The 16651-nt window shown below is 45.1% G+C and overlaps 1 protein-coding gene across 5 annotated transcripts in view; it reads left to right on the top strand.

The window, feature by feature from the left end:
* The window catches only part of PLEKHG4B (pleckstrin homology and RhoGEF domain containing G4B), a 175054-nt gene that overhangs the window by 54310 nt on the left and 104093 nt on the right, over positions 1 to 16651 (top strand). For 4 of the 5 annotated variants that reach the window (XR_006416860.1, XM_044452660.1, XM_044452628.1 and 1 more), the window contains exon 2: positions 698 to 895. The exons of the other annotated variant lie outside the window; for it this stretch is intronic. Coding sequence is in view for 3 of the 4 variants with exons in the window: in XM_044452660.1 (XP_044308595.1) it covers positions 698 to 895 (198 nt within the window). In the remaining variant the exon portion in view is untranslated. The remainder of the gene's footprint in view (positions 1 to 697; positions 896 to 16651) is intronic. 5 annotated transcript variants of the gene reach the window in all.

The raw sequence follows: 16651 nt of genomic DNA, 5'->3' as shown, positions 1-16651 counted from the left end.
CAATGTGGGCTTTGCTGCATGAGTGGTTTCACGGTGGCCAGAAACTCGGTTGCAAACAGAGAGGAGATGGCAGCAGTAAAAGAAACTGCCTTTGCACACAGCTCCAAATGGTCAGGACAAATGAAATGAGGGGAGAACATGAATGGGAGAGAGACTGAGCCCACTTGATCCCCAGATTATTCCGATCATTCACACCTTATTCTTAAAGCCAAAGTGCAAAGCTCTAGCTACTTAATGGCGTGTGTGGTGTGGTGTGCACAGGCTGCAATTATGAATTCGGGCAACCTCAAATATCACTTGTAGTCAAAGTACCAAGGCTGACTTTGCTGACCAACCCTATGCGATAGTCTGAGGCCCTGCAGAAGGGCTGCTTTTTTTTGTTTTCAAGAGATGGACAGGCTGCTTTGCCACCTTTCCTCAGTTAGCTGGGTACCAGGGCTAACTTTATTGGACTTAGGACAAACTGAAGTTATGAACATGCTCTCAGAATGGAACTTGTTTGTATGAAGGGGACTTTCTGTATTACTACACTTCTCACTGAAGTATACTTGATATGTCAAAGAACCCTGGGGACAATATTTGAAAACCAGCATTAAAAGCATATATGTTATTGTTCAACGCTGAATTATTTCCCTCCAGAAAGTAACAACTCATGTTGTTGATGGGGGGGGATGTTTTCTTTTTTTCTTTCTTTCAGGACTCTGAATCCCTTGATACCTATATCCAAAATACACTTTCCTCTCTCTATCCACCGTTTGAGGCCACCGCTGCTACTGTGCTGTGGCAGCTTTTCAGCATTGTTGAAAAATCCTATAAAGGAGATGGTCTTAGATGTCTAATTGATTTCCTCGTTCCTGCCAAGAGAGTCTTACAGTGTATTCAGCGGGAAACCTGTGTAAGTATATTTGGCAAAACAGAGACTTCCTTTGTTCATGATTTAAGAATGAGAAAAAAAAATAAGACAGGGGTTTAATCTTTAAACTACTAAGCTTTCTTAATGTTGCTAATGAAACCCTAGATAGTCATGGGAAAGCGTGCATTCTACTAAGACACTGAACCAGAAGTATCAGGAAAAAAGAAGAAAAACGTACTTGCTTTGCATTTTGCTGGGAATGTAATTCTGTGTATACTTAAACCTAAACTGGTGCATAGTTGCCAGATATGGATATAGCTCATGGTACATTATAGAAGAAATGAAAGATATTTTATTTGTCAATGAAAACGGTCTAATGCTAAACGGAGAAGTAACAGAGGAATAAAAATTATTAGTGATTTTTGGACAAATTTTGAGTGTGCAGGGTTAGGTATTGAAAGTATTAGTCCAGATTTATTACTGGCTCATAAACATTTGTAGGTTTTTTCAGATAGTAATAATCAACCAGAGGCAGTTAATAGACTGTTTTAAATTTGTAAGGGGACATTTTCTAGTGTTCCTTCTCCAACCTGGTGTGTCCTAGATGCAAAGGGTGCTGGGCTGGGGTACACTGGGCAGATACAGCCCACAGGGGTTCCCCACTCCATCTGCTAGTTTTTTCCCCAGGCCCCAGGCCTCAGTACATCTCCCAAGTCCCACCATTTTCCCCAGCCAAGCAGAGAAAAACTCTTTATTTTTCATCAGAGTTGAAAGATTTTCAGTGGGCAAAACCTCTGCCATCACTGATCAGAGTTAAGAAAATTTCCCTGCTCTGCCTTTTCCAGTACTTGGACCTTTAAAATGCCTCCCTTGGAATCAATACAGGCTCTTTAAAAGAAATATTGCAGTGTAGGTTGCATTTTCAGTGGGCTGGGTTGCCTTTCCTTATCAATCCACAGGGCTTGCCCTCCCTTTCCAACACTGTGACCCTCCTACTCTGAACAGTTTTTTTCTGCCAGTGATTAAAATGTTAATCCTTCCATTATATAGGAAGCTTCTGCCTCCAGCACTAGTAGTGACTTGGCAGGAACCAGTCTTTCTCTAGTAATGATTTCTTCAGTCTTTCTCTAGTAATGATTTCCTGGCATATAACTCTTGGAAGGCAAGATGGAACTTTGACTTAGAGACATCTGTAAGGATAGGGGTACACAAACATGGCAGGCATTCCTCTTGTTTTTTTTTTTTTTTAAGTGTGACATTCCTGCACTTGTGCTGTACTTTGGAGGCAGTCCAAATAGATTCAAATTTCAGGTGTTGTAAAAGACAAGAAGCTGCCCCTCAGGGAGGATCAGGGTTGTGACAGGAGCACATTTTGGCTTTTAACACCAACCAAAATTTGTGTAAAGAGCTTTATGTCCAGTTAGGAGTAGAATGTAATTTGCTTCCATATTTGGGCCTCAACGAAACTCAGTTCTGATTTATTTTCATTTGAAAACAGGAAAGAACTTGCTGATATGAGGGACAAGAGCTGCTGGTGGCTAATGGAACAAATTAGTCCTTCTTGTACAAAGCAAAATCCTTTGCTCTTCTCAACCAAATGGCAGTGGGTGTAACCTAAGCTGAACAAGATAAATTCTCTGTAAAGAAACGCTGAATTAAATAACATATAACTTACATAAATCCAGCAAAATTAGGTATTTTAGGCATTTTCTTTGTTTAGCCTGCTTTTGGTACCTGTGGGGTAGCATAAAGGGTTATGCAGGGCACAGGAACTCTTCCCCAATAGCAGAAATATTATTAAGTCACTCTGATGTCTTCTGAGATTTCAGTGTATATTGCTCATACATTGTCAAATGTACCCTCACCACCACAAAGACTAGAAACTAAAAGCTATTTTGGCCAGAATTCCTATCAGCCTTAGCCAGCATAGCCAGTAAGAAGTGTAGACCAAAATATCTGGGGGCCACAAGCTGGGAGCCACTGATCAAGTAATATCAGCATTTCACTCCTATCTCGATTTAATGGATAGACGTGAATGGCAATATATATGGACAGGTAATTCAGCATTGTTGTTGTTAGTCGCGAAGTCCATCCATCGCGATGCCATGGGCAACATTCCTCCAGGCCTTCCTGTGCTCCACCATCCCCCGGAGTCCACTTAAGCCCGCACCCACTGCCCCAGTGACTCCATCTAGCCACCTCATTCTCTGCTGTCCCCTTTTTCTTTTGCCATCTATTGTTCCCAGCATTAGGCTCTTCTCCAGGGAGTCCTTCCTTCTCATTGGGTGGCCAAAGTATTTGAGTTTCATCTTCAGTTTCTGGCCTTCTAAAGAGCAGTCAGGATTGATCTCCTCTAGGACTGACCGGTTTGATCACCTTGCGGTCCAGGGGACTCACAGGAGTCTCCTCCAGCACAATTCAAAGGCCTCAATCCTTTGGTGCTCAGCCTTCCTTATGGTCCAGCTTTCACAGCCATACATTGCAACTGGGAAAACCATAAGCTTGACAATACGCACTTTTGTTGGCAGGGTGATGGCTCTGCTTTTTAGTATGCTGTCTAGATTTGCCATAGCTTTCCTCCCCAGGAAAAAGTGTCTTTTAATTTCTTGACTGCAGTCCCCGTCTGCAGTGATCTTGGAGCCCAGGAAAATAAAATCTGTCACTAACTCCATTTCTTCCACATCTATTTGCTAGGAAGTGAGAGGACCGGATGCCATGATCTTAGTTTTCTTAATGTTGAGTTTCAAGCCAACTTTTGCACTCTCCTCCTTCACCCGCATCAAGAGGCTCTTTAGTTCCTTTTCATTTTCTGCCATGAGAGTGGTATCATCTGCATATCTGAGGTTGTTGATACTTCTCCCAGCAATCTTAATTCCAACTGGTGATTCATCTTGCCCTGCCTTTCTCATGATGTGCTCTGCATATAAGTTAAATAGGCAGGGCGACAGTATACAGCCTTGCCGAACTCCTTTCTCAAATTTGCACCAATCAGTGGTTCCGTGTCCAGTTCTCACTGTTGCTTCTTGATCCACATATAGGTTTCTCAAGGGACAAATAAGATGGTCTGGTACTCCCATCTCTTTAAGAACTTGCCACAATTTGTTGTGATCCACACAATCAAAGGCTTTAGCATAGTCAATGAAGTAGAAGTAGATGTTTTTCTGGAACTCCCTAGCTTTCTCCATGATCCAGCATATGTTGGCAATTTGATCTCTACTTCCTCTGCCTCTTCGAAATCCTGCCTATACTTCTGGTAGTTCTCGGTCCACATACTGCTGGAGCCTAACTTGTAGGATTTTGTGCATAACTTTGCTAGCATGTGAAATGAATGCAATGGTGTGGTAGTCTGAACATTCTTTGGCATTGCCCTTCTTTGGGATCGGAATGTAAACTGACCTTTTGCAATACTGTGGCCACGGTTGAGTTTTCCAAATTTGCTGGCATATTGAGTGTTTGGGAGGGCATTATATCCCCAAAAAACTAGTTGGAGAACTGGGTGTTAATTTTCGTTATAATGCAGAAATTGTTCAAACAAGCAATGACTTCTAAATTGAAAATATTACTAGAGAACTTGAATATCCCTGTTTGGTCACAGACACACAGAACCTGATTAAAGTTTCTAGTAAGCCTTTTTTCCATCCATTGAAACCAATTGATTCTCTAGCTGGCTTCTGTGAGGAAGAAGGGGTGAAGCAGAAGGAGAGAGCAGTTGCCCACATTTACCATATTTTTCACTCTATAAGACGCACTTTTTTCCCCCTCAAAAGTAAGGGGAAATGTCTGTGCATCTTATAGAGCGAATGTGTGTGTGCCCAACGCCCGGGACGCTGCCGGCCCGCCTGCACCACGTGGCACCACCTGGCCGGCATGTGCTCGGCGCGCACTGCTCCGCCCCCCCGGTCCGGCGCAGGTGAGAGCTGTGCCGCTCAGGGGGAGCGGTGCGGAGGAGGAGGAGCCGTGTGCTTTAACCCGCCGGCCATACGGAGAGATGGACTGCTCACCCCCGCCACCCGGGAAGACTTGCCACGGAGGAGGAGGAGCCGCGGGCTTTAACCTGCCGGCCACATGGAGAGACGAACTGCTCACCCCCACCGCCTGGGAAGACCTGCCGCCGTGCCGCCCAGAAGACCACCACTGGCACGCTGCCGTCCTGGCTGCACCACACCTGGCCGGCACACACTCGGCGCGCCCTGCTCCGCCCCCCTCCTCCGGCGCAGGTGAGAGCTGTTAATCACAGGTTGGTGTGTGTTTTCAAATGGCAACTTGTCTTTTAATGAAGCCCATGGGGAAGTGATGGGGAATGTGCCTGTGATTATCAGGAAGCTTTCCATGGATCCCTCCTCTAAAAACTAGGTGCGTCTTATGGTCAGGTGCATCTTATAGAGCAAAAAATACGGTATATCTTGTGAACTGCAAGTTTCTCAGGAATGCAGCTTTTCAGGAAATCACTTGAAGGTTTATAGCCCCCAGACTACAACTCAGTAGGGAGGTGAAAGGATTTACAACCCAATGTTTGTGCAAAGTACAGAGCTTCAACAGGAGTTAGAGTAAGGGGTGTAGTGACTATTTAATTGAAGCCACATAAGGGACAGTTCTGTTTCCACTGAGTACTATATGCAATTATTCATTGCCCTGATGACAGAGTGTTCAGCCCTCACATGCCATTTTTCTCTTGCTTTGCCTCACCAAGTCAAATTTCCCCATAAGGGTCAATGTAAGGGTTAAGCCATTCTGCAACAGTTTTTTTTACTCACAAAAATATGAAGCAAAGTGACAAAGAAGAACATAGATCACCACCCCCCCCCCGCAGCGATTGTTGGGGGGGGGAGACGGGCGTGATCCCGGGCGCGTTGGGGGGAGGCAGGTGCATGTGCAGGCGCACCTGGGCAGGGAACACAGGCACAGTCACGGCCATCTCCCCCCCCAGCATGAACACAGCCATCTCCCACCAGCGTGACCGCAATTGTGCCCATGCAGGGAAGGTGGACATGCTCGCAATCGTCACCTGATGCAGAGTTCACAACCTGTGGCAAATATTTTATGAAATTTCTGTTCCCAACCTGATTTGGTCATGAACTGAGGTGTTCATGAACCAAAGTACCACTGCATATGCAATTCCTTATAGTACTTTTGTAAGCCAACTGACTGAAAATGCTTAAGGAAGCTATCCTTATATCCTAAGATGAACTTGCGGACTACCATACTAAAAATAAAATAGTCTATTTAAGGTTGAATATATAAAGCTGTACTAAGCTGACTTCTTTCAAACATCATGCTAAATCAGAGTTTATTCAGAGTCTAGTTGCGGGTTGGGAGACGACTAGAGCGCAAGTGGAGGAAATCATGGGATGAATCTGACTGATCATGCTTATACACTCACTATCGAGCCTATGCTGTGGCAGTGAGGGCGGCGAAAAAGAAACTCTTCTCCACTTCCATTGCCTCCTCACAGTGCCATCCAGCGGAGCTTTTTTGAGTGGTACATGGGTAGTACATCCAGGCCCTAAAAAAGATCCTGTGCCACTATCGATAGCCCGCTGTGATGACTTTGCCCAGCACTTTAAGGAGAAAATCACTCAGTTTCATCATGAGCTGGACTCTACAGTTGATACAGTTCCTTTGGGAGAGGTGTCCAGAACTCCGTCTGGTCCAGCATTATTGGATGAATTTCAGTTAATGAGGCCTGATGATGTGGACAAGGTGCTTGGACAAGTATGTCCAACCACCTGCTTACTTGACCCTTGCCCTTCATGGTTACTTACCAAAGCCAAACACGGGATTGGTTCCTGGATCCTGGAGGTTATTAACGCCTCACTAAGGGAGGGCCGGGTCCCTGCTTCTTTAAAGGAGGCAGTGATCAGGCCTTTCCTAAGAAGGCATCCCTGGATCCAGAGATGGCCGCCAGTTATAAACCAGCAGCCAACATCCTGTTTCTGGGCAAGGTGTTGGAGCGGGTGGTGGCGGGACAACTTCAGGCACTCTTGGATGAAACTGATTATCTGGACCCATTTCAGTCCAGTTTCAGACCCAGTTACGGTACTGAATCTGCCTTGGTCACCCTGTACTATGATTTGTGCAGGGACAGGGGGAGTGTGTCCCTGTTGGTTCTCCTGGACCTCCCAGCGGCTTTCGATACCATCGACCATGGTATCATGGTCAGATTGGGGATTCTGGTGGGGATTCTGTTGGTGTACTGTGCACCCTTCTGCCCAACAGACTCCCTACCTGAGCTGATGGAGATCGTCTCAGACCTGGTGTTGAAGACTCCCAGGATGTTGGTCCTGGGGGACTTCAACTTCCATGCCGAGACGGTTCTGACTGGGGCGGCTCAGGACTTCATGGCCTCCATGATGGCCGTGGGGCTGTCTCAACACGTCATAGGCCTGACCCATGAACGTGGACACATTCTGGACCTGGTTTTCTCGGCGGGACAGAAGAGGGTGATCTGAGGGTGAGGAATTTAAGTTTGACGCCCTTTTCATGGTCAGATCACTTCCTCATAAGGTTTGAGCTCGAGAGCTGCCTTTTCCTCTGCAAGGGTGCGGACCCGATTGTATTGGTCCGCCCCCAGAGTCAGATGGATCCTGATGGATTCCTGGAAGCTCCGGGGGATTTTCTGGTTGACAAGGCTGGTGATCCTGTTGATGCCCTGGTTGAACCATGGAATGAGGAGATGACCAGGGCTATAGACACGATCGCTCCCAAGCGTCCTCTCCCACCTGGCAGAGCCTGTTCCTCTCCTTGGTATACGTCTGAATTACGGGCGATGAAGCAGGTTGGGAGATGTCTAGAGCGTAGGTGGAGGAGATCACGGGGTGATTCTGATCGAACACACTTGAGAGCCCATTATCGGGCTTATGCTGTGGCTGTGAGGAGGGCGAAGAAGAAATTCTTCTCCGTTTCCATTGCCTCCTCACAATGCCGTCCGGCGGAGCTCTTTTGGGTGGTGCAGGGGCTGTTACATCCGGGCCCGAAGAGAGATCTGGTGCCACCCTCGAAGGCCCGCTGTGACGATGCCAAGCATTTTAGGGAGAAAATCACTCAGATTCGCCCCAAGCTTGACTCTGCTATTGAATCAGATTTCACTGGGGAGTTGCCATCTACGCTGTCGAGTCCGCAATTAATGGATGAATTTCAGTTGTTGCGGCCTGATGATGTGGACAAGGTGCTTGGACAAGTACGTCCTACCACTTGCTTACTAAACCCATGCCCATCTTGGCTACTTAAGAAAGCCAAGGACGGGATTGGGACCTGGATCCTGGAGGTGGTCAACGCCTCTTTAAGAGACGGCTGGGTACCTGCCCCTTTAAAGGAGGCGGTAGTCCGGCCTGTCCTAAAGAAGGCATCCCTGGACCCAGAGGTGGCCGCCAATTATAGACCGGTGGCCAACATCCCGTTCCTGGGCAGGGTACTAGAGCGGGTGGTGGCGGGACAACTCCAGGCACTCTTGGATGAAACTGATTATCTGGACCCATTTCAGTCGGGCTTCAGACCCGGGTACGGCACTGAATCTGCCTTGGTCGCCCTGTACTATGATTTGTGCAGGGAGAGAGACAGGGGGAGTGTGTCCCTGTTTGTTCTCCTGGACCTCTCAGCGGCTTTCGATACCATCGACCATGGTATCCTTCTGAATAGGCTGGCGGGCTTGGGAGTTGGAGGCACCGCGTGGTGGTGGTTCCGCTCCTACCTCAATGGCCGATTTCAGAAGGTGGTGCTGGGGCACTATGGCTCTGTGCCATGGCAGTTATGCCATGGAGTTCCACAGGGGTCCATTTTGTCCCCTTTGCTCTTTAACATCTACATGAAACCACTGGGAGAGGTCATCAGGAGGTGTGGGCTGCAGAATCATCAGTACGCTGATGATACCCAGCTCTACCTCTCGTTTTCTACCAATCCAGGTGAGGCAGTGGCTGTGCTGAACCGGTGCCTGGCCGAGGTAATAGGCTGGATGAGGGCCAATAAACTGAAGCTCAGTCCAGACAAGGCGGAGGTCCTGTTGGTGGGCGGCTTGGACCTTGGGATGGGGCACTTGGGCCTTGTCCTAAATGGGGTTGCACTCCCTCTGAGGGACAGGGTTCGCAGCTTAGGAGTGCTCCTCGACCTGGAGCTGTCTCTGGAAGCCCAAGTGATGGCGGTGGCAAGGAGCGCCTTCCTTCAGCTTCGGCTGATCCATCAGCTGCGTCCCTTCCTAGAGAATGACTGCCTGGCGACAGTGACACACGCGCTGGTAACTTCCCGATTAGATTTCTGTAACGTGCTCTACGTGGGGCTACCCTTGAAGACGGTCTGGATACTTCAGTTGGTGCAGAATAGAGCTGCCAGGTTGCTGACGGGGACTGGGCATTGTTCTCATATAACCCCAGTTCTCCGTCAGCTCCACTGACTCCCGATTGAAGTCCGGGCCCGATTCATGGTGTTGGTTATGACCTATAAAGCCCTAAACGGCTTGGGACCTGGATACTTAAAGGAACGCTTACTCCCATATATGCCCTCCCGCCCCTTGAGGTCAGCAGCAGATGCCCTTCTCCGGGAACCATCTGTGAATGACATCAGGAGGGTGAGTACCTGGAGGAGGGCTTTCTCAGCGGTGGCGCCCCATTTATGGCATGCGTTCCCCAGGGAGGTCCGCCTGGCACCGTCGTTATTTGCTTTTTGGCGCCAGGCTAAGACCTTTTTATTTAAAACTTATTTTAATTGTTTATTTAACTAGGTTTTTTTTTTTAGCCAAGAATGCACTGAGGTTTTATTGAGGTTTTATGGTATTGGGGGGTTTATTGTATTGGGGGTTTTAATGTATGGTTGACCTTTTTTTTGATGTTGTGAGCCGCCCCGAGGTTTATTGCGATGTGGCGGCATAGAAATGTTTTAAATAAATAAATAAATAAATAAATAAATAAATAAATAAATCGTGCTGGATAGGCTGGTGGGACTGGGAGTAGGAGGCACTGCTTGGCAGTGGTTCTGCTCCTACCTTGCCAGCTGATTCCAGAAGGTGGTGCTGGGGGACTTTGGCTCTGCGCCATGGCAACTTTGCCATGGAGTACCGCAGGGTTCCATTTTGTCCCCCTTGCTGTTTAACCGCTGGGAGAGGTCATCAGGAGGTTTGGGCTGCGGAGTCATCAGTATGCTGATGACACCCAGCTCTACCTCTTTTTCAACTAATCCAGGTGAGGCAGTGGCTGTCCTGAACTAGTGCCTGGCCAAGGTAATGGGCTGGATGAGGGCCAATAAACTGAAACTCAATCCAAATAAGACGGAGGTCCTGTTGGTAGGTGATTCAAGTTTCTGGGTAAGTGACCTGGGCCTTGGCCTGTACAGGGTTGCACTCCCTCTAAAGGACAGGGTCCACAGCTTAGGAGTGCTCCTCGCCCCGGAACTGTCCCTGGAAGCCTAGGTGATGGCAATAGCAAGGAGTGCTTTCCTTCAGCTCCGGTTGATCCACCAGCTGCATTTTACCTGGAGGAGAACTGCCTGGCAACAGTGACAGATGCACTGGTTACCTTCTGTTTGGACTACTGTAACACTCTCTACATGGGGCTGCCCTTGAAGACGGTCCGAATACTTCAGATGGTGCAAAATAGAGCTGCCAGGATGCTGTTGGGGACTGGTCGTTATTCTCATATAACTCCAGTCCTCTATCAGCTCCATTGGCTTCCCATTGAAGTCCAGGCTCAATTCAAGGTGCTGGTTATTACCTATAAAGCCCTAAACAACTTGGGACCAGGATACCTAAAGGAACGCCTTCTTCCCTATTTGCCCTCCCACCCCCTGAGATCAGCAGCAGAAGTCCTCCTCCAGGAACCCTCTTTGAATGAGGTCAGAATACTCGAAGGAGAGCTTTCTCTGTGGTGGCACCCCGACTATGGAATGCGCTCCCTAGAAAGGTCCGCCTGGCACCGTCATTATATGCTTATCGGCGCCAGGTCAAGACCTTTTTATTTGACCAATAGTTTAAAGCTAATTAATTTTAATTGTATATTTATTCATTTATTTTAACCATGTCATTTTATACTCAGTCGTGGTATAGCCAATTTATTTTGTTTAGGGTTATAATATATTGTAAGCTGTCCAGAGACAACAGTAATGGAAAGCCTATAAATTTCCTAAATAAAGTAAAATAAAATAAATATTGTAAACAAAGCAAGCTTGGACTTGATTTCTCTCCCTTGACAGGGCTTTCTGCCTTTTTTGTTAAACTACTGTTTGTCCTAAAGACAACCATGGTTAATATAGTTAATGTTAGCAGTTGTTTGAAGCAAGCCATGGTTTAGTGTAAGAATAGAAAGCCTTTAGAAATCCTAATTGTGGCATGGTAGAGATGCGGGATCTTGGGGTGGTAGCAGTTTGTGCAAAAGAGTCAGATGAGCAACAGAAAAGGGCCTGGACCATCTGTGCTCCCCGCCACACAAATGAGACAGGGCTATTTATTGTTCCATGGAAAGCATTTAAAGATAAATGGGAGCAGTTCAAAATTACACCAGTCACCCACTCATGTTCCAGTGGGATTCTTGTCATCTCTCATAAGGTTATTTACCACCAGTAATATATTTTGAAGTTATTTATAAGTCACCTCAGAAGGATTTGTATGCTGAAAGATTGGATATAAATAATTATAATAAATAATAATCCTTTATAGTTGATGCTTGCCTGGTAAACACTCCTCTTGTCTCTTTTTTCTTTTCCTTTCTAGGGTTTAAGAACATCTATTTCTAGCTTTCCATTTTAAAGCCAAAGCTTGTAACCATTGTGATCAAACTTTTAGATTCCTGTTGGTTTTTTTCCACCCTCAGTAAATAAATATTGAATCATTGTACAGTAATTAGTGAAGTTGTTAGTAGTAATCAATGGACATTTATGCAATTAACAAGATGCTGTGTGAAATCTCTAGGCAGATTTGTACAACACAGCAAACACCTTTTGTGCAAGTTGGTCTTTTGTGCTCCTGTTGTGAGATTTCAGCATAGTACATTTGGATTTTAGAAACATGAACTGAAACAATAGTATGTTCTGTGATTTCTCAGTACCACAATGGCTTGTGGCAGCACCTGAACCAGAAAACACAATGCATCATAGTATTAAGGCCAGTACAGTGGTACCTCGGCTCACGAACGCTTTAGTTCACGACCAGATTGGGTCACGAACAAAAATTTCATAAAAATGTTAACTCAGCTCGTGAACTTTGCATTGGGTGGCGACCATGATCGCAGCCGTCTCCCCATCCCCCTAGTGGGGAGATGGCTGCGATCATGCTGGGGGCAGGGGAGATCTGTGTTGTTCTTTGTCACTTTGCTTCACATTTTTCTGATTAAAAAAAAAAAAAGTTACAGAACGGATTAACCTTATTTACATTGAACCTTATGGGGAAATCTAATTTGGCTCATGACCATTTTGGGTCACAACCAGAGTCCTGGAACGGATTAAGTTCGTGAGCCAAAATACCACTGTATCTTGGTAAAAACAGCCCATTGTCACTCTTGCCAAATGGCTTGCCAGAAATGCCATGGATAGATGCCATTTGCTACATGTGTGAGAGGTCTCCACACGCTATCTACCTCCTGCCATAAAGATTTTTTTTTTTTTTTGTGGGGGCAGGAGCAGGTGATCAGCTGGTTGACATTAGGAAAGGAGCAGTACCACTCAGTTGATTTCCCTGCCACCCTTCCCACAATTGGGGGCTCTGTGCCTCAGCAGATTCCCCCTCTGTCAGCCTTCTCCTAGGTGAGTGGGAGAGTTGATTGGGCAGGGGCACCAAGCTGGGAGCTACAAGCCCCAGCAAATTCCTCCTCTGCTCCCCCCCCACCAGTTCTTGCTTCCACCTCACAAAGAGGCACTGCCAACCCTTACTGCCACCTTACTTGGCCCTTGGCTACCCCTTTAGCACTCCTTCAGAGACATATCTGTCCCCCTCATACCTTCACTGGAGTCTTAACAAAAGAAAGTAGTTCCTCACCCTTTTCCCCCTGAAAGAGGGGCTCAGTGTAAAGCATATACAGAAATGGAAGATATAAAGACAATGTTTTCAAATGAGGGCCAGAATTTCCATATAATATTTAAACCTTTAAAGAAAGGATTAATAAATCAGGAGGAAGGAATAGAACAGGCATTCTGAAATTTGAACAGTGAATTGAGAAAATTTAATCTTGCCAAGAGCAAATAAAAAAGTTAAAGAAATTAGATGAAATGTACAGAGAATGTAAGCATGTTACTAAGAGGACAGAGAAGATACAGTCAGAGGGAAATCTTACAGAATCAGCAATATAAATGCTAGTTCCGAGTTCAATTACATTGGAACATAGTTGAAAGACACCTGTAAAGTTAAATGTAGTACTGAATAGTGACATTGTTGAGCAAGCACCCTGTAAATCAACAAAGCTAATATTTAAAAAAAAAATCAGATGGTAGCATTTTGATTACAGAGGGAAAAATCCCACACCCAGAGTAAAATATGAGTAACTGTCCAGACCTGAAAGCGGAAGAGATCTTGAGCTTACCTGCTGTCTGTTTCAGTAAACATATATCTTTAGGAATTAAACAGAAAGCTAATTTAACTGGTGTTGATCAAGCGCAAAGGCTCCAGGGAAAGATTTATACTCTGCAGTGGAAGTTTTCAGAGCTGAAACTTAGCATTACATTAACACATACCAAATACCTCCAATTTCAAGGTCCACATTTCCAGTTGTAGGCAAGGTAGATACAGAAGCTGATGAGGGCGTCCCACTTTCACCTTCGCTATGCATGCCCTTTTCTTTCAACCCTCCTTGAAAATCATCCCCACCATATCCTGTTCCTGAATCTGTAAAAGGGCGAAAGATTTATGCAATCTGAAGAGAAACCAGAGTATCCCCTGAATCTGTATATGAGAATTGCCCTGACGAAAATTCAGATTTGGACAAATCATTTAATGCCTCTGCATCCTGCTCTCTGAGGATATGTCCATGACAACTTTCTCATGGTCTGACCTGCTCCACGGCAATGCAGGAGCATAAGGCTATGTGGCCCTTTTAAAGATTGCATGCAGTCCTTATGGGGCGGGGGCAGAGCAGGGAATGGGGTGAACAATTCAGACCTTTGCTAGCCTCTGGAATTTGTCATGATTATGGCAGTGACTGAATTGTTATATCTTGATTTACTTGATTTACTTTCCTTGATTGACTTTGACCTGACTTGTTTGGCAGGATCTGAGAGCCAGTGTGCTGTAGTGGTTAAGAATGTGGAACTGGGAGTCAAGTGATCTGGGTTCTAGTCCCCACTTGCTGAGTGGGAAAGCTTGATGGGTGACTCTGGATCAGTCATAGACTCCCAACCCAACCTACCTCATAGGGTTGTTGTTGTGAGGATAAAATTGAAAAGGCAATTATGTAAGCTGTCTTGAGTTCCTTGAAAGGAAAAAAGGTGGAGTATAAATATAGATAAATAGCTTACCTTAGCTTGACTTACTCCTTATTGTAGCTTGACTGACTCTAGCCCGGGGTCAGCAACCTTTAACACTCAAAGAGCCATTTGGATCCGTTTCCCATACAAAAAAAAAAACACAGGGAGCCGCAAAACCCTTTTGACATATAAAATGAAGACAACACATTTATATATTGTTTTTTACCTTAATGCTATGTATATCTTCATTATGATTTAGCTGCAGCTCTTGTTCAGTCACTAAAAACTGTTATTTTTAATCTTACACTATAAACTAGTAGGACTCCTTTCATATATTTTGAACAGCTTCCTGAAGAGTCAAAATCAGTGCTAAAGGGCTGCATGCATTAAACAGCAAACCCCATAAGTTCGTCAGCAGTAAAAGCAAGTGAATCTACCCAGGTATCATTAAATGTTTGGTTTTCTTCAGAAACTTTTCTTCAATTTATCCATGGTTGGCCTACCAGGGGAAGTTGCAGATATAGGTGTGTTTAGTGACTGATTAGCAGATAAACAGTCAAGTGATGTGAATTGTGACAGGTCCCAAGCACAGCTTTTATCATTCAGAGGAAGGAGATTACATTTGGACAAAGAGAATCTTTTCAGCAGCGGGGTTTTCTTGTAACATGAGAGCCTGCAGGAAGTTTGGTCCACTCTTTCCCTGCAATGTCGCAATTTATTTGACCTGCTAGCACAGCGTTCCTGAGTGGATGCCTCATCATCACCTATTGGTATTTTGTAACTTGGAGCCTTGGTCGCAGATCGGCAGCTGTGATGTGTATTTGGGCGATGGAACCGCCGCGGAGGGATTCAAGAGTCACATGTGGCTCCGGAGCCGCGGGTTGCTGACCCCTGCTCTAGCCTGAATCTGTTCAGCTAAGTGTATCTATTTGTATGCTCCAATCCCTGATAAAATAGGAGACCCTGTGCAGCAACCTCCTTAAAATTCTCTTGAAAATTCTGTCTCTCCCTAGAAAAAGCATTTGTAGAGGAACCAGAAATCAGTATATAATTCAAGTGCAGATGAATTGAGCAATTTATTGTTGAATGGATTAACAGTTGGTGATGTATCAGATTAAACAGATATTTTCTACAAAGCATTTTGTTGTATATTGTTTATACCTAATTTATCATTTAATTCTATATTATTTCCTATATTTTAATACTAAAAGGGAAAAGAAAATGCCCTCTATTGTTATACACCATCCAAACTACCCTCCTTGTATAGCAATTAGGTTTAGCCAAATTGGCCTTCAATATTTCCTCCAAAAGATTTTAATAGAGCTGAGACTCTTCAGATCCAAAGAGGGGCTCTTACTGCCTAAAGAAAATATCTTGTTGGAGCCCATGAGCTATGGAATGACTGCTCAGTGAATGGACAATCAGTACAGAAATATGCCACTGCTGGCAAGCTGACAGGTTGCATCTCTCAAATACCTTCCTCTCCCAGAATTGCTCATTTCATATGAAACCATTGCATCTGTATGTACACTAAACTGACCACCTGTTCCTCAAGTGGGTAGGGTCCCAAAGTGCATTTCCTAATGTTTCTTGATTACCTCAGATATTAACATGCATCTCTTTGCCAACTCTGGAAAGACACAGGGTTGTTCTCCTTACTGTTTGCATGATCAACAGAAGGGCCACTTTGAGCCATTTCACACCACTAAAAATGCATCTCTGGTTTGGAAATATATATATAATACGGATAGATCCATAAGATATTCAGAATTGGCTAACACTCCCTGTTGTTATGCTCAAGTAGCGAAGTGGGGTTCTCTACCATATATGTAGGATGGCCCACATATATTTAGTCTGAGGACAGTTTTACTCAAAAGTTTTAATAATTTGCATAAACCATAATATAGAAGTACTGTATACCCTTTTCAAATATGTTTATATAAAATTTTTAATGTCAGCATTGTTATGCAGGTGCTTTATAAATTTGTTAAATCCATAGTAAGCTTCTGGTTGTGGGGCACACACCTCACCCACATACACACACATGTGCAGACGCACACACATGTCCATGTTTCTGATTCAGATGCCTTTCCTTGCTGCCGTGAAGGGTAGGGAAGGGTCTGTAGAGAAAGGAGTGAAAGAACTGGAGACAAGGAAAGTGACAGCAGGAAATGCAGTGGCAGAGGGGATCAGGGCACCTGGGGAGAGCTGCAGGAAAGGCCATGGGAGGCACACGTACCTGCCAGGGAGCGCCCTCCAGTTTCTAAACTACTATAAATACATGGGTGAGATGGAGCAAATTGGACTAGAAAAGTTAGTGTTTAGTGTTAGAACATGATCTGGATAAAAGGATGTGAAAATTCCTTTTATCCTGTGAAAATTCTGTGACAAATGAAAAATGGGAATCAGGAGCTCTCAGCACTGACA

This window comes from Varanus komodoensis, unplaced genomic scaffold, assembly GCF_004798865.1.
Source record: "Varanus komodoensis strain SLA01 unplaced genomic scaffold, ASM479886v1 scaffold10, whole genome shotgun sequence".
NCBI lineage: Eukaryota > Metazoa > Chordata > Lepidosauria > Squamata > Varanidae > Varanus > Varanus komodoensis.
Note: the sequence above shows the minus strand (reverse complement) of the source record. Positions and strands in the feature narration are given on the sequence as shown.